Source organism: Mercenaria mercenaria, chromosome 11, assembly GCF_021730395.1.
Source record: "Mercenaria mercenaria strain notata chromosome 11, MADL_Memer_1, whole genome shotgun sequence".
NCBI lineage: Eukaryota > Metazoa > Mollusca > Bivalvia > Venerida > Veneridae > Mercenaria > Mercenaria mercenaria.
The window spans coordinates 76,366,892-76,391,841 of record NC_069371.1 but is presented as its reverse complement, the minus strand read 5'-3'; the positions used below and the strand labels follow the sequence as shown (position 1 = coordinate 76,391,841).

Sequence of the window (24,950 nt, the reverse complement as noted above, 5' to 3'; positions counted from 1 at the left end):
GTAGCCGTGGATTGAGCAGTGCTCTCCATTAATACCTAAAGGATCCTTAAGTTTTATGAAACAACTTTGCTTCTTGTCAATGAATACAATGAGACATCCTCAGATGAGTTCATACGGAGAGGCACATAAAACCTTCATGGGGGTGCAATTCTATGCAAAGAGGCGTACGATAGCCAATAAAAATATTTGGATAACTAGAATTTTTAGAAGAACTAGTCAAACTAGAATTTATAAGGAGGATACAGTGTTATTGAGTCAAACTATGGTCTTCTTGAAATGTGGCTATTTCTACGGAATTGTTGTCCTTGATCTTTGGCTTTCCTAAATTCCTGCATTTATTTGATTTTGAAGTATATATAGTCAAAATATGCGGTGGTATCTGACATATAGTGCATTGGAAAGAAAAAAATAACAGCAAAGTACTAGGCATTAAATCGACCAATTGCAAGAAATAAAAGATATAATGTCCAGATTTGTAAATACACATGGATCATGTGCACTCAACAGTATTCATTCCTTGAAGAAATTATGAAAATTCAACGAAAAAAACTATCCTTCATGTTGTTTGTAGTTAAAATCATACCGCAGCATTGCTTTCACGCAACATAGTATACGCATATTACGAAATGGTTCTTCCCTTTTGCGACATATGCTGACTAAGAGTAAATGAAAATTAACATTTTTTGTCTTTCGTTTAATTTAAATATTTGACAATGCACAAACTAACCACACTTGTCGAACAAATTGTAACAGAAATTTGCTTTGAAGGATGTTATGCATGATACACTGTAACATAAAACAGATAACAAGATAACAAGTTGATAAGCAAACAGGCATAATAGACAGAACATAATTAAGGTAAGATGTTAGTTTTTTTCTGTATGTATTCTATATGTATGTCTTTTACAGATCGTGTATTTTTGTTACCTAAACATGCACATCATTAGATAGAGCTTAATTTTTTTAACTATCCTTTTACTTTGTAAGCTGTTAGGGGGTAAACGTGAGGCTGGTGCATCATACACCAGATTAAATACCCCAGTAGTGCTTTTGTCTATGACCTTTCCAAGGCTATGCCATACTTTGCCAATTTATTCGGTTGCTTTGTATCGCTATTTATTTGTTATTACTTTGTCTAATATACTATCTAGTATGTACTTTGTGTACATATTCACTCTGTAAACGACCTCACACTCATAATTTAGAATGTTATTAAGACTTTTCTATTTCTAACACAAAGTATATAGAAAGCTCTACCTGGAAGCTTTCGTCTGCGTTCTTGTAGAAACTGACACCAGTTAGTTGGCTGATGATGTTTATAGTATACAAACGAAAGCTTCCAAGTATAGCTTTCAATACACTTTTGTGTGTGAAATAGAAAAGTTTTAATAACATTCTAAACTATGAACAATACAACACAATTGAAGTTTCATCAAAAAAAGAAAAAAATCACATTCAACCAACATTTTGGTTTTGTTTGATGGACTGCCTTCTGTAAACGTTCCTTATCCCTCGCTGTTTTTGTTATTTCAAAGAAACAAACAAGTGCAATTTCATTACTCTTCTGTTTGCGCTTTATTGGCGTAAACTTCGATTGTTGACTTTTTGTCCAATTTTATAACGATACATTTTAAAAGTTTTAAACGTTAATTTAAAGAAAGAATAGGTCAAGATCAATGTTAACCTGTTCATTTCACATTCAGAATTTTCGAATTAAGCTTTATTTAGCGTTTTTACTTTCCTATTGGTGCATAATCAAACTTGTGAACAAATTTGTGTTTGTGGAAATTACTATTGAAAGCAGCACTTAACAGTAGTTTGTGATTTGTTTTAGTTACATCCACATGACAATTTTTGTAGAAAGTTTTGTTCTTTTTATGATATGATACTGTTCGAAATTTTGTATTTTTAATACGGAATATGCTTTAAAGGAAAAGATGTCAGGTGGTGGAATGCATGAACTTCTCAACGCAAAGCAGTACTGTATCATAAGTCCTTACGACTACAAACTTTTCCATGTATGACAATCTCCATTTCCAAGCGGTTTTCCGAAAAACATAAAACTATATCGCTTGCCATATATTTACAGCTTGGATCTTCTTACCAAGGGCGTACTTAAAGTAATCAAAACCAAATATTTTTGAAAGGCCTTAAATCGATATCTAAATCTCAGCTTATAAATACTTTTTATATTGTATAACTATTGTAGAAGAAACCAAATTTGAGCATTTACATTTCTCGTTGTAAAGTTGTGCCTCTTAGAAAAGAGAAGTGATGTGCAATTTGTTTTGAAATATTACAAGGATATATCAATAAGTTCATGCAGCTGTACATCTTTATTAATACCTTTGGATTTAGGACAAGGCCTAGATTTTGCACACTCTTACTATCAAATAATTGACCAGTGTTTTCAAACCCTATATGATTCCAAGTGTTACGGGATAACAGCAAACATTAGGCAATACCTAATATTTGAAGTCTCCAGAGGACGAATATTGACAAGGTTGTATATGGATTATGTTAATGTCCACAGTTTACAAAAACTGAAAATTCATTGTTCAGGTGTAAACAGCATTGTCGGTTTGTATTTGGCAACAAGTTTACAAAGTCAAGAAGGAGGTCCTGTGCAACTGTCTCACCACAGTTGTCCTGTTCAAAGCTGCTTAAATTGACCTGGATGAAATTTGGTCGTCTGAGCAATGTTGTTAATTCATAACATAATTTGAGAAATTAAACAGGTATTCAAATTGAACAGCAATCCCATAAGAGATGATTAGTATCAGTCAAAATGCAGACACTTCACGATGCTCATCCGGCCATTTAAGTCGTTGATGTATACATTTCACATGGCAATAATGTGGAGGTATGCGCGTTACCTCTTACCGTCAGACGAACAGGGAACGGGCTATTTGCAGATCCATGGACATTATCTTGTGGATGGAACACTCCCTTCCTAACGATCGGTTTCTGTCAGTACATCGACGGCTTCATTTCAATACCTTATGATCTACTTATGTTTATATGCATAAACCAAAGACTCGCTAAAGTATTTACTAAATGTGGAGTAGAAAAGTCTTTTTTCAAATTACATGCTAGAATTATAGCATTTCCCCTAGCAATAGCATTTAGTTTGTCATTTATGATTGATATAGTGAAATGGTTTTAATGTAGAGAGAAGTGGAGAAATCGCATTTGAAGAAACTAATGTAAATGGTAAAAATTCTCTTATTTTGTTGTCAAGGATATCCAAGCGAGTTGTGTCACTTATGATGGTTTTATAATATATTGTAGACATTGTTGTAGCTTGATATAACATTTAGCATATTGATGTCAGAAATAGGAAAATTGGGGGAGGGGGCGTGGAAATAAATAAATATAGCAAGCAATGTTTTAATTTTCAGTTTCAGAGACAACAAGTATGCGCCTCGTCCGTCTGTCAGTCCGTCATTCTGTTATTCCCTCAGTCCTTCAAAATTTTCGTCGGTTCATAACTCTGCTATCCAATAGGGGAAATTGACATTACTGGATAATAATTTCTGTGTATTTACCTATTCTCTTACGCTACTTCGGCATCCTTCGGCCATTTTTCATAACAACCGGAGAATACCGAAGTTAAATACGGAGAATACGAGTGGCATTAAGGGTCCAATATCTTAAATTTCAAATTGCAATTCTTGTGAGTGTTCTTATTCCACAGTTTAATCAGCTAAATCAGAAAATGTAACAGTATCTTTTTGCAAAAAGGAGCGTATATATTGACAAAAAAAGTATTATTAATCTAAAACGTTTAGAAAATCTTATATTTGAGTTAAAGACAAAGTACAAAGACATTTATAATTTAGTATCTTGCATCTATACAAATGATATTAGAACGAGTACTAAAATAAGTTTCAATGTATGTGATACACAACAATTCATAATATAAAACGTTTTTAAGGTATAAAAACGTGAAATTGCTGTTATACCGCTAGTCGTGCAATGATGTTTTATAACATATTACGCTTTGACTTTACTTGGTTGACTTTTATGCTTCCGATGATCTTCTTAAAAATTTCTATAACGGCATCAAGTCTTTATGTGTCCCGTGACTGTCGTAAAAAGTCTCCATGTAAAGCCGTGTTGTAATATTTTCTGATTCATTGGTTCAAACTTTATATGTAATAGTGTTCCACCAATGCCGATGCTCGGGGCCTTTAGATGTGTTGAACATTTCATATTCTCTTATCAAACCGCATTTCCTATTGTTTTTCACTTAATTGCATTCTATGCTTTTTTAAAAGGATCTTCTTATAGATTTGATTTTAAACTTGATTCATTACTGATTATGTGTAGCACATCTTTCCTTTCCTGTGACCTTTGGTATCATAATGTCCGGTCATATATAATGTCTGTATAATAAAGTCCCGCTTTAGCCGGTTCCAGAGGCGTGGCAGCTTTGTACGTATAGATAAGTTTTTGGAACAGACTTAATCAAACCTAGCATGCTATTAATTTGATTGACTTGAAGCTTCCAAAGAATCATTTTACTAATTATTTTGCTCGAATATCTGAGATGGGAACAAAGATTAACACGGTACAAGTTTTGGATCTTATGTTTCTGGCTTATAAGCACGAATTAGTGTTTCTTGTTAGAATATACATCTTGTTTCCTTTTGAAACAAACATTTAATCTGTTGATACCAAATACAAGTATACAAATACATGGCATTTATATAGCGCAAAAATTATAAAATATTCTATTGCGCTTTACAATTACATAACACACATTTAAAATATATACATTCAAAATATGAACAGGATTCTAGAACGTGGATTTAGAGACGTTATTTACACATTAAGTTTGTAGCATGTTCCATGCATGCTTCGTTTGTCTTTACAAACAAAACAAAAAATACTTTAAATTTAACTAATATTTTACACCTTTTTACATAAAATGCAAAATACTTGAATAAAATGTAATTGATTATGTAGGGAGAATCCGTCGCTTATATATATATATATGGTAGGAGTGATTGTATAGTGTTCTTGATTGATAGTTTCAGCTTGAGGGCCTAGCAGTGAGGTAACGATTATTCAAGTGAAAACAAACAAAAGACGTTAAATTCAGTTGATCTTTGCATTACTCGACCATCCCAGAAACATTTCGGAACATAAGAAATACACTAATGAAAAGCTAGGGTAAGTTGAACGTTTTACTGTAATTTCTGTTCTGTTGTAAAATATCATAATTCATTATATACCTAAACATGCTTTTTGAATATTTAAAGTTTTGAAAACATTTAATAAAACTTATTGTCTAAATTCTATAAAATCTTAAGAAATAAATTAACATAAAATAACTGGCAGCTATCGCATGTTGTTTGATACCGTGCATTATTGAGAAGTAGGAATCATTTTGCAATTTACTACTTTTACTTAAAAAATTCACTTAACTTTTCATAAAAGTAGAGAATCGTAAAAAAATATTTGGAGTGAAAACAAATATGATTAACTAGTTTATTAAAAAAAATATGAAAGTACCTAGTCTTTAATTTGATTCAATTGAAATAACTGGGTGTTTGGCTGATATTTGCCATGTTTTGGGTCTGTAAACAAGACATTATGATGTTAATGGGGTATAGAACTGGATAGACATAACATTCTCTTGTGGTAAATCTTTGGGATCATGGAGCCTATTCAGCCTTTCTGTAAAAGTCATTCCAAGGGCAGGTGTGGGGTCTGTTGCATATTTATGACCTATCATGAACCGACTCCGGCAAACAGAGTTTAGTATTATTTAACTTGGTTGTGTGCTATGCTTCCAAAGGATCGTCTCTTAGATCTGATTTTGGCCTTTAACGGCTACAAACTTGATTCAGCGATCTATGTATCGTCACTTTATAGGAAATAAGAGGCAGAAAAATGAATCGTATCTTGAAAGATGATTATTTAAAGCATACTTTTCTCATTGAATATGTGTGGATAAAAATCATATCTCAAACTAGTAGCTGTGTTTCAAGGTTAGAACAGCTATAATGTCAACCGTATTTTAACCGTATTTCTCTATATCTCAATGTCTCGGATAAATTTCATACTGAAATCCGCTAACAATAATACGAGAAATTGCTATTTAGTGCGTGTCATTTATTGCAAAAATCCCTTAACCAAACAGAAAACAAACAACAACAATAAAAGAGAAACAAACAAACAAAGAGACGTGCAACAGGTCCCAATGGTCTTTTGATTTTTTATTTCATTGATGTTACATTAATCAATTGTCCTACCTAAACAAGTCAATTCGCCTACAAAAAATATTTATAGGCAAATTTTGTAGGAGCATTGAACCTATTTGCGTGTTATTGAACAAATGTCACGGAACAGATATAAAGGTGTTTTTATTATTTTCCTTTCTTCTCCTCGATTAAGGTAGTTCTGCACGTTTGATAAACCGGAAGTGACGGCGTAACGTCATTTATCCGGAAAACGTAGAAAACGCCTGGATTCGGCGTACGGAAGTGAAAATCATTTTACGTATTAATCGCAACTTGTGAGTAAATTTATTACAGTGGCACTGTAACTTTATTTCTAAAGTCAAAATAGACAAATTAAATAATAAAAAATAATGACTTAAAATTAGCGAGAAATATCCGGTTCACTTTAATCATGGTCAATCAAAAATAAGCATACGGACCTATACATTTTATTTCATCACATTATAGGCCATGTCTTTATTCACAACTGTGAGAAGTTTCATCAAAATCTACATTGTAGAAGAATTTCTATTCGCGAAAATGTTATGAACGTTATGGTTTTCCCATTGACTTCCATTATGAAAACTTGCGTAAGGTCCATGTTTTTAAAATTAGTCTAGCACAAAATCAGCACACGACCCTATCCTTTTTATTAGCTGAATTTTGTACGTATATTCTGAAGTTTTGAAAAATCAGTGTTTAATCAAATTCTACATTGTAGAAAAAATTTCGATCCAAACGTGAAGAACTACCTTAAGTTTCCTCTTATTGGTAGATTTATCCGTGTGTTTATTATTAATAAAGTTCTACGCTGCAAGTCATAGTTGTAAACAGTTGTCGTATTATATTTTATAGCCCCATTTGTATTATAACGATATCATCTTCTTGACATAAATGTTTTTTATAACTTTAAAATTTCAATTAGGAAACACGTTTGTTTTGCATCAGTCATTTCATCTGAATGTCATATTTTATAGCGTTGTAATTGATTGAAGCAATTTTAAATATTTTCCGCTTTATTTGTTTTCGTTGCTGTTAACAACGAGACATTTTTCATCCTATTATTTAATGTAATTAAGGTTGTATTTGTCATAAACCAGTGATTTATTATTATAATCTATAACAAAATTATTACCTTTTATTTATCAAAATGACACGTTCCTAATCTAACACAAAATTTACTGAGCTGAGCTTTAAAAAATATTTACTAAGAGCTTTTCCATTTTCTTCAAGCTTCTAGTGGGTGGATCTTTTGAGCTTGCATGTCAAATTTTAATTGCGAACAAGGCAGTTCTCTTTTCCTACAAAAGGACAGTAACTTCAATATTGGTCGGGTCTGCCTATAAAACCTATATAATGACAATATCCTCAAGATTAGTAAGTCTTGCTTATACAAACCTTAGTAATGAAAGTCACCTATAGATTGGTTAGTCGTGCATATACAAACTTATATAATGAAGGTAAACTCAAGATTGGTCAGTCTGACCTTTACAAATCTTTAATGAATTTAAAATTAAGAATGTTAAGACTTGCCTATACAAACACGTATCATGACGGTAACCTCAAGATTGGTCAGTACTACCTATGAAATATTAAAAGGGTAAGAGTAGATTCCTTGGAAAGATTAAGCTCAGCAACCTCAACCAGAGTCACACATTGCAAAATTGGTCAACCACAAATATAAACTGTAGTAAAAGCGGGAAGAGGGACGGGGGAAGGGTTAGGGTTAGGAAGGGTAGGTAAAGAGTGGGAAGCATAGAAAATGGGCGTTGGATAAAAAGTGGGGCAAAGGGAAGACTCACCACTAACATACAAGACGATATACATAACATATAAACAGACAAACAGCAATAACATGCAAGTTGGAAATAGGGGCACAACCTTGGAACGGTCTGTAGCCTATATAAAAGGAAACGGGGGCTTAAAACGTGTTTGGGGCATGCAGACCTCATACTGCACCTACCCAATCTCATACTGCCTAATGACTATAACCTCAAGATTGGTCAGTCATGTCTTTACATACAAACATAATATACAATGACAGTTACTGCACGAGTTGTGAATCCTGCTGACACAAATGTATATAACTGAGGCTATATGATATATCCTTTTCTAAAGCCGTGATACTGGACGTCCTAAGTCTTTTTTACCATAACCCGTATTTCTAGTCTTCAGTCTCATTAGTTTACAAATATGTTTGGAACAAATATTGAATTAAAAAGAAAATAACCAATATTTACAGTCATATGCTAATGTACCGTTTAATTGATATTCAATAAATGTTATATGTGGCATTCGTTCTAGGCTATATCAAGTTGGTATACTTTTTGCTTCAAATGCAACCTCCAACAAGACCAAAAAAGCATCTACATTTATTTGTTTTACATGTATGAATTTTGTATCATCTCTGAAATAGCCAAACAATAAACTTCATTTAATATTCTAAGGTATCAATTAAAAGTTTGTAACTTTATCATAGAAAACAGGTCCCTTAGAGATATTGCAATAAGATAATCAATTAAAAAGAACAATGATATGTAAAAAGAGTTAATCATCACATTTATTTGTAATAATGACAAATTAAAAATTTGCACTCCAATCATGATATTATTTGACAGATAGGTGTATCCTGTGTCAGCAAGTAATTTGCGTAGGTCTGAATGAACTTGTCATATTTTTAATGGTTTAATTTACTTGTTAAAATTAATAAATAGGTTTGTTTATAAACGTTAAAGAATGTAAGGATTTAAACAATGACATATAATTCATGATTCAAAACAGTAGACCTCCTGCCTGCTCATGCAAATAAAGATAAGAATGATATAAACATTTCGGACAATCACCTTTAGGTGAATATGCAGACAATGTCTAATATCTTTCCTAAGTTTTGCTAGTTAACCTTTAGTCTGCTGGCGGCAAGTGACTTTGCCTTTGCGACCAGTGCAGACAAAGATCGACCTGCACGTTCGTGCATGCTGATCTTGGTCTACACTGTTTGTTATTCGGTCAGTAGATTTTCTGTGAACACCCCTTCGAAAAAGAATTTGTACTGCCCAAATTGATTGATAGACCAGTCCATTTTAGGAATTTAGCAGGCTAAAGGTTATGGTAGTAAACTCGTATTTTTTATCCGGTATGAAAAGCAAAAAGTAATATTACTTCGGTTGCATATTTTATCATAAATTGAAGGTGAAACAAATTAATCTTACTTTTCAATATTTATGGTGTGAAACACATCTGTATGTGGATTCCAATAAGTGTTTATCACTTGTAAACTTTACAGCTACAAATGCTGTCTAACATTGCCATGTTTTCTAATTGCATAACATCATTCTGAAACGTGATGAATAGATGTCTTTAAATGAGAAAGGGGAAACTGGTTGCTAATAGAGGAGAACAGGGGAATTCGTGTCGTAGTTTTACTGTTCAAACATAATGTTGACATTTACACGCAATTCATATAACGAGCAGAATGTAAAGTCATGTAAATGTTTGGGGCACACCTACGAATATTATAGTTAATCGTACGTACATGATAAATGATTTGACAATTACACGTCAAATGATGTATATTTCAAAGTGTCTTTAATTAGAAAAGTAATGTGTCAAACTGTTCTTCTAATTTTCATATTTTTGCCCCTTTCTTAGGACAATGAGTTTAAATAAAAGATTTTAAAAAAGTCTAGTACTAGTATACAGTAAGTGTTCAATTACGTCTTCTGTAAGCATGATAATACTGGAAAAATATGTTGGTTTACTTTTAATATTTGATTAACAGTTTATTTAGGACATATTGAACCAATCTATTCATGTTCTTGCAAACCGAATTAACTGAGAAATATATGTAAATGCATATCTGGAATGAAATTGCCCGTCTCAATTCCTATTATAATTCACAATACGAATAAATAATATTTTCTCTTTTAGTTATTATGTGTTTAAAACTGTTAAATAATTTAGAGAGATAAAAATAAAAATGCTGCATCTATTTTTATTTATCTGGGGCTTCCAGGAATAAATAGTTATCCCCCACATGGGCAAACATGGTTTTCAATATTAAGAATCATAAGAAGCATGGTTTATTGTTAAATGCAGTAATAATGTCCGCTTGCGTACATGGAGAAAAGCTCAACATAGAATAACGTTCAAAACAATTAAAAAAAAATCTGCGACAAGAGATGCACAATTTGTTCTTATCGTCACATATGGACATAGTATAATTTATTACAGCTTTCGTTAAGCATTTCTTCTCGAAAAAGGTTCTTTTTGGTTTGTCATTTATTGAATTATGTGGTTAATATGTTCTGACTGACGAACCTTGTAGCGGCTCCCTTCTGTGAATGTAGTTTTCCTGCTGGACGTCTGTCTTTGTTTTACGTAGTTTTTACGTTGGCAGTTTATATTTAATACCTCGCTAATGGAGTTTTACACCTGCAGTTGTAAAGCTGATATTTTGAAAGAAACGTTACACAAGCAATTATAGATCATTAAATATGCAACTGCAAAGTTGAAATCAGGTGAGGATATCAGGTAAGACACGTCACACTCTCAACTGTTAACTTGAAATCAGATGAGAGACTTTACACTCACAACTGTTAAGTTGATATCAGGTGAGAGACTTTACACACTCAACTGTTAAATTGATATCAGCTAAGAGACTTAACACACTCAGCTGTTAAGTTCATATCAGGTGAGAGACTTTACATACTCAACTGTTGAGCTGATATCACATGAGAGACTTCACGCACTTAACAATAAAGTTGATATCACTTGGGAGACTTAGCACATAAAAATGTTAAGTTGATATCACGTGGGAGACTTTAAACACTCATCTGTTAAGTTGATATCACGTAGGAGACTTTACACACTCAACTGTTAAGTTGATATCAAGTGAGAAAAAATAAATGTTAAGTTGATATCATGTGAGTGTTTAACACACTCAATGGTTAAGTTGATATCACGTGAGAAAAAATAAATGTTAAGTTGATATCAGGTGAGATACTTTAAATACTCAACTAAATTTGATATCACACCAAGAAATTTTCACGAGAAATTGCAAAGTTGACGTTATTTCGCACAGGCAACTAAAATACAGCAACCTAGCAGTCAAGTTTACAGAAGCAAGACGATAATGAAATAATAGTTTCTTATACATTGTAGATAAACAATGTCCTGGTGTATTGCTCTTTTGGTGACATCAGCGATCTCCGCTGTGACGTCACAACCCCGGCCTGATGTTGGAATTCCAGCAAACAATACCAGAGGTGAAGCTGTGATCAACAGTATGCTATCTGGAGGTAAACAAATAACTCATAATTAGCCAATATCAATTTTTACATGACATATTCTGAATTTAGGTGAACATGAACAGACGAAAAAAATATAAAACAGGTATTTTGTAGTGCAGCAGTTAAACGACAAAATAGTTTCTTTTGATTGCTTTAATCCAATTATAGTGAATGGCAGCTCCTATGTTTGCTGGGTTTAACGTCGCAGAGACACAATTATAGGTCGTATGGCGACTTTCCAGGTTTGATGGTGGAGGAAGACCCCAGGTGCTCCTCCGTGCATTATTTCATCACGCGCGGGAACCTGGGTATAACCACCGACCTTCCGTAAGCCAGCTGGATAGCTTCCTCACATGAAGAATTCAACGCCCCGAGTGAGGCTCGAACCCACATCGGTGAGGGGCAAGTAATTTGAAGTCAGCGACCTTAACCATTCGGCGACAGAGGCCCCCGGCAGCTCCTATGACTTTACTTCAACACAAAACGTAATGTTCATAACAGACATGCCAGTTTTAGAACTTGTCTCAATATATGTTCTCTAAAAGTAATTCACTCAAGATTTTTGAGATTATTCAACTTTTCCTTTTGGTGATGGCAAAAGTTGTGCTGCGTGAATAGCTTTTAGTAATAGGTTATATTCTTTGCGAGCAGTTAGATATTTTAAATTGTGATACAAATGAAATGACGACTGTAAATTTCTTTACGATATTTGACCCATTATTCAAATTACATATACTCCGTAAGAGATTCCGGCATTTGTTGGTTTTTACGGGAACAATGTGCACGTTGAACTAAATTTATGATCAAACAATGCCGAATCGCCTATTGTGGAAACGTAATCACATCAAAGTTATCGAGTGTCATTAACACTTACCCTGCTAAATTTCTATAATGCCACTTATTATTCGAAGGGGTTTTCACTGAAAATTTACTGACTGAATAGCGAATAGTGCATACCATGATCAGCATGCACGGACGTACAGGCTGGTCTTGGTCTGCACTGGTCGCAAAGGCAAAATTAATTGCCGGCAGCAGCCTACAGGTTAAGAATCTACCACATTGAATTAGTTTTGGAACAGGTGACACATCGAGTGAATATATCTATTATAAATAAAGGACTTATTCGTGTTTCAAAACGTTTATATATTTGGGATTTTTCCAGTAGACAAGCGAAAAAGTCACATAAGTGTGCATCTGATGGTTGTTTATAGTTTATAAGGGATTGTTTTTAATCCTTATCATGCTAGAAGACAGAATTGGTTCTGCCTTTGCGACCAGTGTAGATCTTGATCTGCACTGTTCGCCATTTAGTCAATATCCTTTTGGTAAGCACCCCTTTTAACAGTTAATGGTACTGTCCAAATTGAAAGACGGACAAGTCCATAATAGAAATTCAGCAGGGTAAGGGTTAAAAGCTCAAGTATATTCCATTTTCATCTCACCACCGATGTCACACTTTTGAAGCATTTAAGCAAAAGCGTCGAAACGTTTTTAAAAGTAACATGTCATTTATTAGGTATTCTCCATTAAAAAATGGTTCTTGTCTGTCATAAGTTTTCGCTGAGGTTGCCTGGAAGCTTGTTCATTGCAGTTACAAAGTTTTTGCAATATCAGATCTGCAGCAGAATGTAGATGTTTCTAGCTTAACTGAATGGCAGTTCTTACCTTTAACCAAAGTTCAACTGCTTGTACCCCTGTTACTTTACCTCAGGTTGAACCAGCTGATAAAACTATTTCACAATACTAGACGAACTTGCTTCATTAATCAGTGACCATCTTGAAATGTGATTTAGTGCTGCGTAATTTTATGGTACAGTTATATAAGGGAATTACAATCACGTAAATAACTTTGAATTATAATCTTTAATGATTTTTATCTGTTACTCTGTTCTAAGGGAAGCAAAGTCATTATGCTGACAATGTAGAAATGTGTTTTTCAAGTTAAATTAAGATTTATTCAGCTGTATATTTTTCTTTCAGACGGAGTACCGTCTTCAAACATTCTCAACATAATTGGTGCAGGTATGTATACCCAATATTATTTTCTGCAGCATTCAGTTACAAGGTGAGATGTTGTAAAACAAAATTGAAGCATTGTTCTACAATACATTATTTAAAAACGGTTCGCGACATCACAGTTTTCTAAACTTTAGCAACACCGCTAATGCAATTTTTAATAATAGATATTTTACCTAGTTTTATATCGAAACCAGAAACTTCCTTTTGGCGAGTTGCTCAAGACACGGACTTTTAATCACTTATGACATTTACAACCATTGTAATGAGAGAAAGCCATTGAGCTGACTTGAGAAAAGGCCCGACTCTGCTTACGTAAAATATTGTCAAGATTAGAAGCTTGGACTTTCTTCCACCATAAGCAGCTAAAAAGTCACCATATGACATTCTATAAAAAATCATTAAAGATTATAATTCAAAGTTATTTACGTGATTGTAATTCCCTTATATAACTGTACCATAATTACGCAGCACTAAATCACATTTCAAGATGGTCACTGATTAATGAAGCAAATTCGTGTCGGTGTGGCTTAAAACTTTTAAAAAATATACCGCGCTTATTGAAACATGTAATAGATATTAGAAAAAATCGACGCAATGATAATCTTCTAACTCGGTATGAGGCGTTCCATGTTTTAAAATTAGCATGCTATACTATGTTATTATACTTACGTTATATTTTTTGTTTCCAAAGGTGATGCTGGTGGTGCTACACATACAGGGATGGCGGGACCAGGTAACGTAGAAATTTTACAAAATTTAAATTCTTCAGTTACATTAGTCTTTATAGCGATTCGTTCACATTTAATGTTAAAGAAATGAATTTTTCTGAAAAGATGTTGAAATTGTTTTTCTTTAAAGTAACACTGGTACAACCTTATTCTTTTGATGTTTTTTTACAAAGTATCGCTATACAGTGAATCCTGCATGTAAAGAACCCCTTGGTAAATAAAACAAGTTGTCTTTGTTGATAGGTGGTGTCTTGAGACAAGCAATCTTACATTGTTTATTGTCAAACGGAAAGTGAAAACAGGTGCTTTTGTAAGGAAATGTTACAGCTTTTGTCTAAGATCTAAGATGCTTTGCTCTTGAAATAATTGATTAAAATCAATAGACTGTATTGGTTTGTACTTATATTTCAATAGACTGTATTGGTTTTTACTAATATTTCAATAGACTGTATTGGTTTGTACTTATATTTCAACAGACTGTATTGGATTTTACTAATATTTGATACCGACTTTATGTTTTGTTTTTTGTTATTCTAAATATCAATGAAACGAAACATAATAACAAAGGAGCACATCCTAGAGTGCTGATACCATGTGCAATTTTTTAAGATTATTTTTTTCAAGTGACATACGTATGTGCAATGATAGTTACCCAGGTATTTTCTTAGACTTGTCTAAATGATGTTCAGCTGTCTTTTTATTAACATAGACTGGAATCTTAGAAACCATTTAATCAATATGATATTACAAATACCTAAAACCGTTGTTGGTCTTCGATACTTAAATCATTACAGGAACTGATTGACAGTTTGCTTATCTTGTAACTTTTAATGAAAATCTTAATTAAATACTAAATGAGCGCCGCTATGCAATAACCAACGTTAAGACTTTGTAACTAGCAAGGATCCAGATCAGTACACATCGATATAGTTCGTTTATTCCAACATTTATATTGTTCATTTAAGAAATAATAAGTTCCCAAAAGTGGTTTATCGTAGAATAACCCGAGTTTTGAATTCTTATGCGTAAGAATATATCACGAAGGCTGTAGGCCTGAGTGATATATTGTTTCGCATAAGAACGAAAAACTCGGGTTATTCTACGATAAATCACACTTGGGAACTTATTATTTCGATTCTAACACGACATACTAGTATCAACAGTGTTAGAAAAAATGGTTACTACTTTTTACGACCGTTCTACGCACCTGAATCGGATGACGTCATTGCACGCGAGTGGTTTATTGCAGAATAACCCAAGATAGATTTTGCTCTACATGTATGTAGGTTATTTGCTGGTCGTGTTAGAATTATAAATTTCACCGATTGTCTGCCACCAAAAAGCGAACAGTTTGGATATTGGCCAGACTGCTGATCTGGACCCATTCTGGCCGCAAATCCCTAACATTGGTTTTCACACAGCGGCGCTCAAATTGTGAGAGTCAAGCATATTACTACAAGTAAACATTGTACTGTTACAAATATGATACAGGAAAAAAGAGCAAATGGTTCGAATTGATTGTCAACTGCGGGGATAGACAATTCGGTGCGTACATTGACTGGTATATTTATGTCAATGTTTTCTAGCTAGTTCTTTAGCAAAGTAAGAAAGAGTTGTGGTAGCAAGAAGCAATCCGCAAAAATTAATACGCAGAGAAAAAACTTACAAAGAGGGAGCAAGAAATATTGCAAGAGGCAAACAATAATATAGCACCTCTGTTTTCTTTCAATTTTATCTTTTTCTACAAAAAGTGTGTGTCCAAAAATCTGGATACAGTGATTTACAGCATAGTTTGTTTAAATGTGAAAAATAAAAGCAAAAGAAAAACTCGTATTATGGAGTTTAACTTATTACAATTTTTTTTTCAGGAAGAAATGCCTTAAAAAGTAAAGAACCTTTCCACGATCAGGAATTTATAGTTTACAGAAAAATATTGCCTTCGATAGTTGACCAATGGTGTTTGTCAATTTCATATTATGAGAAAATACCATTTACAGAAAGGTATAACGCATGTATGGGCAGAACGTTTGTTACTCGTTGGTTCAATAGTTGAGTGTTATCATTTCACAAAGCCCTCACTATTAGTTTAGCATAATTGCTATTTCTAATGTGCTATGGAAATTTGTATGATTATATGCACTTAAATGGAAATTAACTATTTTCTATTTGATAGCTGGGCCAATGAAGAAGTTTACCCTTCCACAGGTTCAAGCTATGGTAGCCGGAATGAATAACGGTTTCCGTTATAAATATGACGGGACTGTCTCCAATAATGTAGCTGATACTACAATTTCAAAAGACCAGTTACTAGCCATGCGTGACCAGCTTCAAGGGACAGGTTCAGGTGAGACAACTTTTTTAGTATAATTATGTTTTATTGGATTTTTGAAGCAGCCCATCTGTTATATCTTTCCGATACAGTTTCTATTTGCTGCGGACCAATTTGCGATGCATGCCCTCTGGTCGTGCTGCTGTGATCTGTGCTTCCGGAAATTGTACCCTTACCTTTTAATTTTTTTGAGTAAGAAATGATTCGCGAAGGCCCTCACGCGTTAACTAAGCACAACTTGTGTATTGCATAACCTTATACAATGTTTTAAAAAATGCTTAAAAGCAAGGGCATAAATCCAACAAAAAAGGCACTTTATAAGAAATGTAGCCACCTATACAGCACGCCCAATGAAAATATGCACAAAACGGGTTTCATTTCTTATATTAACAGTTTTGTATCTGTTCCATCCACATTGTTGTAACTGATCAAGTGTATGTTTGACGGTGCATGCTGTGACGTCGTGTCACAACTTATCTCATTTTAAGACAACGTCCGGTAGAAGAATGCAAGTATCCCGTGTGGCAACATGACGCACGTATTCAAAACATCGTTGTCATCAACATTTTTTAATCTGAGCCAAAGACTTTTGTTTGCCTTTCACTGATGTGGGCTCGAAGCTTCGCTTGGGATATAGGTTTCTTTGTGTCAGGAATAGCTGGCTTACAGAAGCTAGATGGTTCTACCCAGGTTAACGTCTATTCCTGGATCAATACCTGGATGGACACTTAGGTCTTCTGCCACCATGAGAAGCTGGTTAAATTGTGTCGGTATGACTCAAAACACAACAGTAACAAAATAAAAAAAGAAAAATGACTTTTGTACGTGACGGTCGTACGTATCAAATTCGTTCAATGTTTGACCATGTGAAATCTCATCAATGCAGATTGCAGCTTCTGTGACAAAACAGTTCACAATTGATGAAATCCGTATGATCTTAGACTGGATTAATAATGATTTAAACTATTGACGACATATTCAATATATGCTGCAGCTTCTGCTACAAAACAGCTCACAATTGACACAATATATGAAATCCGTATGAAATAGATGGGGTTAATTATCAACTAAACTATAATCGACAAGGTTAATATACATTGCAGCTTCTGCTACAAAACAGCTCACAATTGACACAATATATGAAATCCGTATGAAATAGATGGGGTTAATTATCAACTAAACTATAATCGACAAAAGGTTAATATACATTGCAGCTTCTGCTACAAAACAGCTCACAATTGACACAATATATGAAATCCGTATGAAATAGATGGGGTTAATTATCAACTAAACTATAATCGACAAGGTTAATATACATTGCAGCTTCTGCTACAAAACAGCTCACAATTGACACAATATATGAAATCCGTATGAATAGATGGGGTTAATTATCAACTAAACTATAATCGACAAAAGGTTAATATACATTGCAGCTTCTGCTACAAAACAGCTCACAATTGACACAGTATATGAAATCCGTATGAAATAGATGGGGTTAATTATCAACTAAACTATAATCGACAAGGTTAATATACATTGCAGCTTCTGCTACAAAACAGCTCACAATTGACACAATATATGAAATCCGTATGAAATAGATGGGGTTAATTATCAACTAAACTATAATCGACAAAAGGTTAATATACATTGCAGCTTCTGCTACAAAACAGCTCACAATTGACACAATATATGAAATCCGTATGAAATAGATGGGGTTAATTATCAACTACACTATAATCGACAAGGTTAATATACATTGCAGCTTCTGCTACAAAACAGCTCACAATTGACACAATATATGAAATCCGTATGAATAGATGGGTTAATTATCAACTAAACTATAATTCGACAAGGTTATCTACATTGCAGCCCTTGCTGCTCAAAACAGGCTCACAATTGACACAATATTAGAAAAATCCGTATAGAACTAGATTGGGTTAATTATCAATTAAAAACTAATAAATCAAAAAAAGGCTTAATAATACCATTGCAGCTATATGCTACAAAACGGTCACAATTGACACCACATATATGTAAATCCTTTATGAATAGATGGGGTTAATTATCAACTAAACTATAGTCGACAAGGTTAATATACATTGCAGCTTCTGCTACAAAACACTGCATCAATTGACACAAATTTATGTCATTCCGTTATGAATGTGATATGGGTTAATTATCAACTAAACTATAATCCGGACAAAAGGTTACTACATAACTTGCAAGCTTCTGCTACAAAACAAGTCAAAATTGACACAATATATGAAATCCGTATGAATAGTGAGGGGTTAATTTCAATTAACTATAATCGACAAGGTTAATAATACATTGCAGCTTCTGCTACAAAACAGCTCCATGACACAATTGATGAAATCCGTATGAACTAGATGGGTTAATATCAACTAAACTATATCGACAAGGTTAATATACATTGCAGCTTCTGCTACAAAACAGCTCACAATTGACACAATATATGAAATCCGTATGAAATAGATGGGGTTAATTATCAACTAAACTATAATCGACAAGGTTAATATACATTGCAGCTTCTGCTACAAAACAGCTCACAATTGACACAATATATGAAATCCGTATGAAATAGATGGGGTTAATAATCAACTAAACTATAATCGACAAGGTTAATATACATTGCAGCTTCTGCTACAAAACAGCTCACAATTGACACAATATATGAAATCCGTATGAAATAGATGGGGTTAATTATCAACTAAACTATAATCGACAAGGTTAATATACATTGCAGCTTCTGCTACAAAACAGCTCACAATTGACACAATATATGAAATCCGTATGAAATAGATGGGGTTAATAATCAACTAAACTATAATCGACAAGGTTAATATACATTGCAGCTTCTGCTACAAAACAGCTCACAATTGACACAATATATGAAATCCGTATGAAATAGATGGGGTTAATTATCAACTAAACTATAATCGACAAGGTTAATATACATTGCAGCTTCTGCTACAAAACAGCTCACAATTGACACAATATATGAAATCCGTATGAAATAGATGGGGTTAATATCAACTAAACTATAATCGACAAGGTTAATATACATTGCAGCTTCTGCTACAAAACAGCTCACAATTGACACAATATATGAAATCCGTATGAAATAGATGGGGTTAATAATCAACTAAACTATAATCGACAAGGTTAATATACATTGCAGCTTCTGCTACAAAACAGTTCACCGTTGTTGAAATCCGTTTCATGATACATTTACATGGATAAATAATGGTTCCCTGTTTGATATTTATCCTTGATATTAAAATATAATCGACAAGGTCGCGTTATCAAATTCGTCCACTGTTTGAACATACAAAACTTTATCAATATATTTAATATATCTTACAGCTTCTGGTACAAAAGAATTTACAATTGATGAAATCCGTATGATGATAGATGGAATTAATAATGGACTATACTATAATCGACAAGGTCAGGTAACGACGCTTGAGTCTGGCGAACCTCTTTACACAGTTGGAGACCTACGAGATTTATTATCTAAGCAAGAAGCTCTAGGTATACTCAGTGTTTATTTAACTGTCTACATAATACACGAAAGTCATAAAATGACATTAATAACTGTTTCTCAGACATTCGTAAAAAAATTGAGTAGAATCAATGTATTTATGTTCCTGCTTTGATTTAGCATTAGAAATCTCTTCTATGACTTTACTAAATGTGGATAACAGTTTTTCAAGATTTGCGCTGACAACATAACTGGTGGTATGTTTTTGCAATATTGTTCAATAATGATTGATATGATGATAAAGAAATGTTCAGTCATTGCTTATAATTTTGTTTATTCATTTAGTTTTGCCACGTCTTAGTTCCGCTTGTGTCCGTTAGCCTTCATCGGGTTTCAAGGCGTTCTCTATTACCTAGTTTATCACGGCTAGATGAATATGTAACAACTCATTGTACAAAAAGAACAACGGTTAAAAGAAATTCCTTACGTTATCAGCAGTTGAATACATATGAGCCGTGCCATGGGAAAACTAACATAGTGGGTTTGCGACCAGCATGGATCCAGACCAGCCTGCGCGATGCTGTTCGCTGTTTCTCTAATTGCAGTAGGCTTTAAAAGCGAACAGCATGGATCCTGACCAGACTGCGCGGATGCGCAGGCTGGTCTGAATCCATGCTGGTCGCAAACCCACTATGTTGGTTTTCTCATGGCACTGCTCATATATTATCTCTTTGGTGGTAATTTGTGTATTCGTAATGAATCTAATGAAAAGAGGAAAGGTACACAAAATTTGATAGTTAGCCTTTTTGCAAAATTGTGAATTTTCAGAGCAAGTATTACAACGTTTTACATTGGAAGATGTCCGACGGATGGTACAAGGTATGGAAAGTGGTCTAAGATATAATCATCAAGGTATGATTGCATCAGAAGGCCAGAACATTCTTCCCCTATCTCGGCTTAGGAGTCACCTTCGTACACTTGAAGCTCTTGGTCAGTTTCTTTATCTTTATCTTTACATTTTTTGAGCAATCATACTCGGAAGAGAGGGAGTGTGTGTGTGTGTGTACGTCTATGCGCACGCATGTGTGAGTGTGTGTGTGTGAGAGAGAGAGAGAGAGAGAGAGAGGGAGAGAAATGTTCGGTGTGTAAATGATGTGAAAAAGAGTATTCGGATTGTATTCGCTTAAATATGACGGGAATATGTATTGTTTTGAAATGAAGTTTATGAATGATTTATAGAGCGTCTTTTGCAGTTACCAACTGATTATGTACAGCATCTCTATTTCGAAAGACATGTACATATGAAACAGTAACACGATTTGTTGATCTCTATTTCGAAAGACATGTACATATGAAACAGTAACAATGATTTCGAAACCATGTCTTTTTCCCCAAATATTAACCGACACGTTTCTACTTTAACTCGGAATTATCTTATCTTTGCAACATAACGTTTTTCGCTTTAATTCATTACTATACTGTAAATTTTGCTTTGGGTGTAGTCTTTTCTCTGTTTGTTATTCTTAAGGCAATCAACATATGGCGTTGTTTACATTTCGTACAATTTGCATATGGCGAAGTATGACATTGTTTCTTGTATATTTAACGTTTTGTGTATATTCTAAAACTCATGGTTTGTTATGATATACAGTTCACCTAACTTATTAAGTTAAAAAATTCACGTAGGCAATACATATATAAAGTGTGGGTTTTCGAATAAACTTAAGCAATCGCAGTCCACCTGTCGAAGACAGAACCTCAAATTTTCTAAGATAGAAACACATCAAATGAAGTTTAGAAAATGATTTCCCAGTCCTTCAAATAACCAAAAAGTATTTAACATTTTTTAGATGTGAACATTGTGAAAGTTTTATTTATATCAATAATTGATAATTTGTGTATGATTTGCCTTGTTTCACTGCATCATATGTTTTAACAGCTTATCTACTGACAAAAACTAACATATCTGTAGTAAAATGAAGTATCACTCGCTATTTCATAGTAAAGATATAACATTATTTGTAAGAAAATGTCACATTTATGAAAAGGTGTTGATGTACATAACAGGTAGGATCACCTATGCATACATCTGTATATACTGTGTGTATTGTTTTTATACCTCAGTTCTATTCTTACTTTTTGAATGTATATGGTTAACAAACATCTGTATGTTATACACTTGTTGGCCGGTAAGCCATTCAATAAATTGTTTTATCCTCTGAGTTCAGAAATGATTTTTACAGTTTTGACAAGGAAACACAAGTTGAGTACTTAGTATAGACCAGTCATAAAGCACGAACTATGGACTAGTACTTAGTATAGACCAGTCATAAAGCATAAACTATGGACTGGGGATTTGTATAAGGATTTTTTGAGAAAAAAAAATAACGCTCACATGCGTTTATCATTTCAATTATTAAAGGTGGGTCACCAAATCGACCAACAGATATTCCGATTATGCCCGGTACTGGCGGAGGTGAACCAGATACAGGCAAGTTTAATCATATATAATCAATATGTTATAAAACTGGCTGAAGGGATTCTAATTTATGTGCACATTGACACATTAATGTATTTTAAATTGGCTGAGGAGATTCATATTTGTGTGCACATTGACAAATCAAATGTATTATAAAAATGGCTGAGGGGATTCTAATTTGTGTGCACATTAACAAATCAATCCATTATAAATGTGGCTGGGGGAATGCTATTGTTGTGTTTTTGTTCATTGTCTATGCTAGCAGTATTGCGTAATTTCAGCTTTGTTAATATAATACAAAACAATTGGACATACCTTTTTTAGTATTACCGGTGTTTTAGATTCACTTTTAGTATATCTGAAGATAATGTGTTTCATACTGCCTAAAGATAATCAGGTTTTCAGTCCGGTGTACACCGGGTTTTCAAGAAGTATAAATTACGAACGCTGTTGACAACACAATTGATCAGTAACATCAATTTAAATATAAAAGTATTTTCTTTCCATTTAAGACAAAGTTTGAGCCAGTGTTAGTAAAGCGTGAAGGGCGTTGCCCATTTCAGTACCTCTTAAAGCTTGAGTCAGTGTTTGTAAAGCTTGAGGGCTATTGTCCATTTTAATACCTCAAATTTACAGACTCAATCAAACTGAGTTTGTTACTTGGTTGCGTTCTTTGCTTCCAAGGGATATTCGTATAAATTTTGGTATTTTCATTTGTGAAGAAAGATTCAAAAATGTTTTACTTACCAATATTTAAAGGCTTGCAAAGCATCGCCCAGTTTACGCTAGATCAAGTACGATCAATGATCACAGGCATGGAAGGAGGAGAACATTATAATTACCAAGGCAAACGGGCCACTGGACGGGAACCTAGACTGACAATGCAACAACTTCAACGATTCCTCAATGAGATATTATCTCAAGGTTGTAGAATGAATAACGCATACAGATTACTAACTTTCAATTTTTCAGTTGTTTGTTTTTGCAACTTTGTTTAGTAGCTCCTTTATGTAATGTAATTGTGTTTGTTCATGTTGCTTTAAATGTTATGGTATGGGTGTGATTTATCATGAATGTTACTTCAAATGATATGCTATTTTTCAAGCTAGTTGATATAAACTTTTTTTAACAGTCTTTGTTATGTGTTTTTGTAGGGGGAGACATATTGATTTTGGTACGGTCGTCGGTCCGCCGATCACAAAATCCATTCAGCTCTGTGTCTGTTTCAACCACTATGCATTTCTCAACTACTGAAAGGATTGTAAAATAAATATATACAAATCTTAACCATACTTAGATATCATGCAGAACAACTTTTGGTTATGTCTCCGCAAGGTCGAAAGAGTACAACTTTCGGCCAGTCAAGGTCGCAATGTGCGACCAAATGTCAAATAGTGATAATTTTGGGTCTGTAAGTTCTAACGATTTTAAAACAATTGTTACATATATTAACCATAGCAAGGAGAGGAGATAACGCAAGTTTAGTTCATGTTGGTTTCAGGTCAAGGTCGGAAAGAGAGATCACAAGTCAAATAAGGCTTCTTTCGTGTCCGTTGTGTATCTTTAACCCTTTTGACAGGATTTCAAATAACTTCTAGAAATAATAAACTATAATAAGAATGCAGGTTCAGTTTCAAAGGTTACATCCTGAGATCAAAGGTCTAATAGTGAATATTTCACGTCAGTGTCTCTTTACCCCTGTCGATGGAGATTTAAACTTTGTGCAACAATTGTCAAACATGATGTAAGCATGTGCAGAATATGCAATATTAAGATATGTTGGTTCAGGGTAAAGGCCATTAAAGAAAAATATCACATAGATTTTTTTATTTCAACAATATGTGTATATGTTTACTTATGAAATTTAAGAAATTTTTATTTTTTTATATAAAATAAATTTTAAAGATCTGTCTCTGCCAGCCTACGATATACGAGACATGCGTTTTTGTAAAAAAAAAAATACAAACTAATAATATTATCTGGTCCCGTCGAATAATTTAGTCTATTCAATTTTACTGTAGTGTTCTTCTTAAGCCGGTGATAGGGAACGTAAGAGGTTTTAGATATAAATTACCTCTCGTGAACAGACCCGTTCAAAGTCTATTATTTTGACTAGTTGTTGCTTTCATAGGAGATGCCTTCAGATTAAATTATAGTGGTCTGTACCAATAATATAAGGGATCAATATAAAAGTACAATTAAAATATTCACTCTACACTAGTCGCCTATAAATTGCTATTTTGGTTGTCAGGTAAATCTACATCTAGAAATAAAGAATTTTTACCTTAAATGATACTACAGCAGGAGTAAAAACGAATTTGAAAAATCAAGTCTATCCAGTATACTACCAAAACCGGTTTCTCATCCATTATCTA

At 33.6% G+C, this 24,950-nt stretch overlaps 1 protein-coding gene across 11 annotated transcripts in view; it reads left to right on the top strand.

The window, feature by feature from the left end:
• Positions 1–5,040: 5,040 nt before the first annotated feature.
• The window catches only part of LOC123532644 (uncharacterized), a 90,700-nt gene continuing 70,790 nt past the window's right edge, over positions 5,041–24,950 (top strand). For 9 of the 11 annotated variants that reach the window (XM_053517796.1, XM_053517798.1, XM_053517792.1 and 6 more), the window contains exons 1-8: positions 5,041–5,178; positions 11,391–11,527; positions 13,499–13,540; positions 14,229–14,270; positions 16,439–16,609; positions 19,979–20,146; positions 20,925–21,086; positions 22,519–22,587. In XM_053517796.1, coding sequence (XP_053373771.1) covers positions 11,398–11,527; positions 13,499–13,540; positions 14,229–14,270; positions 16,439–16,609; positions 19,979–20,146; positions 20,925–21,086; positions 22,519–22,587 — 784 coding nt within the window. In that variant the 5' untranslated portion in view covers positions 5,041–5,178; positions 11,391–11,397. Of the gene's footprint in view, positions 5,179–11,390; positions 11,528–13,498; positions 13,541–14,228; positions 14,271–16,438; positions 16,610–19,978; positions 20,147–20,924; positions 21,087–22,518; positions 22,588–23,294; positions 23,500–24,950 lie in introns of those variants that run through there. The other 2 variants (XM_053517791.1, XM_053517800.1) reach the window with 2 other exon arrangements.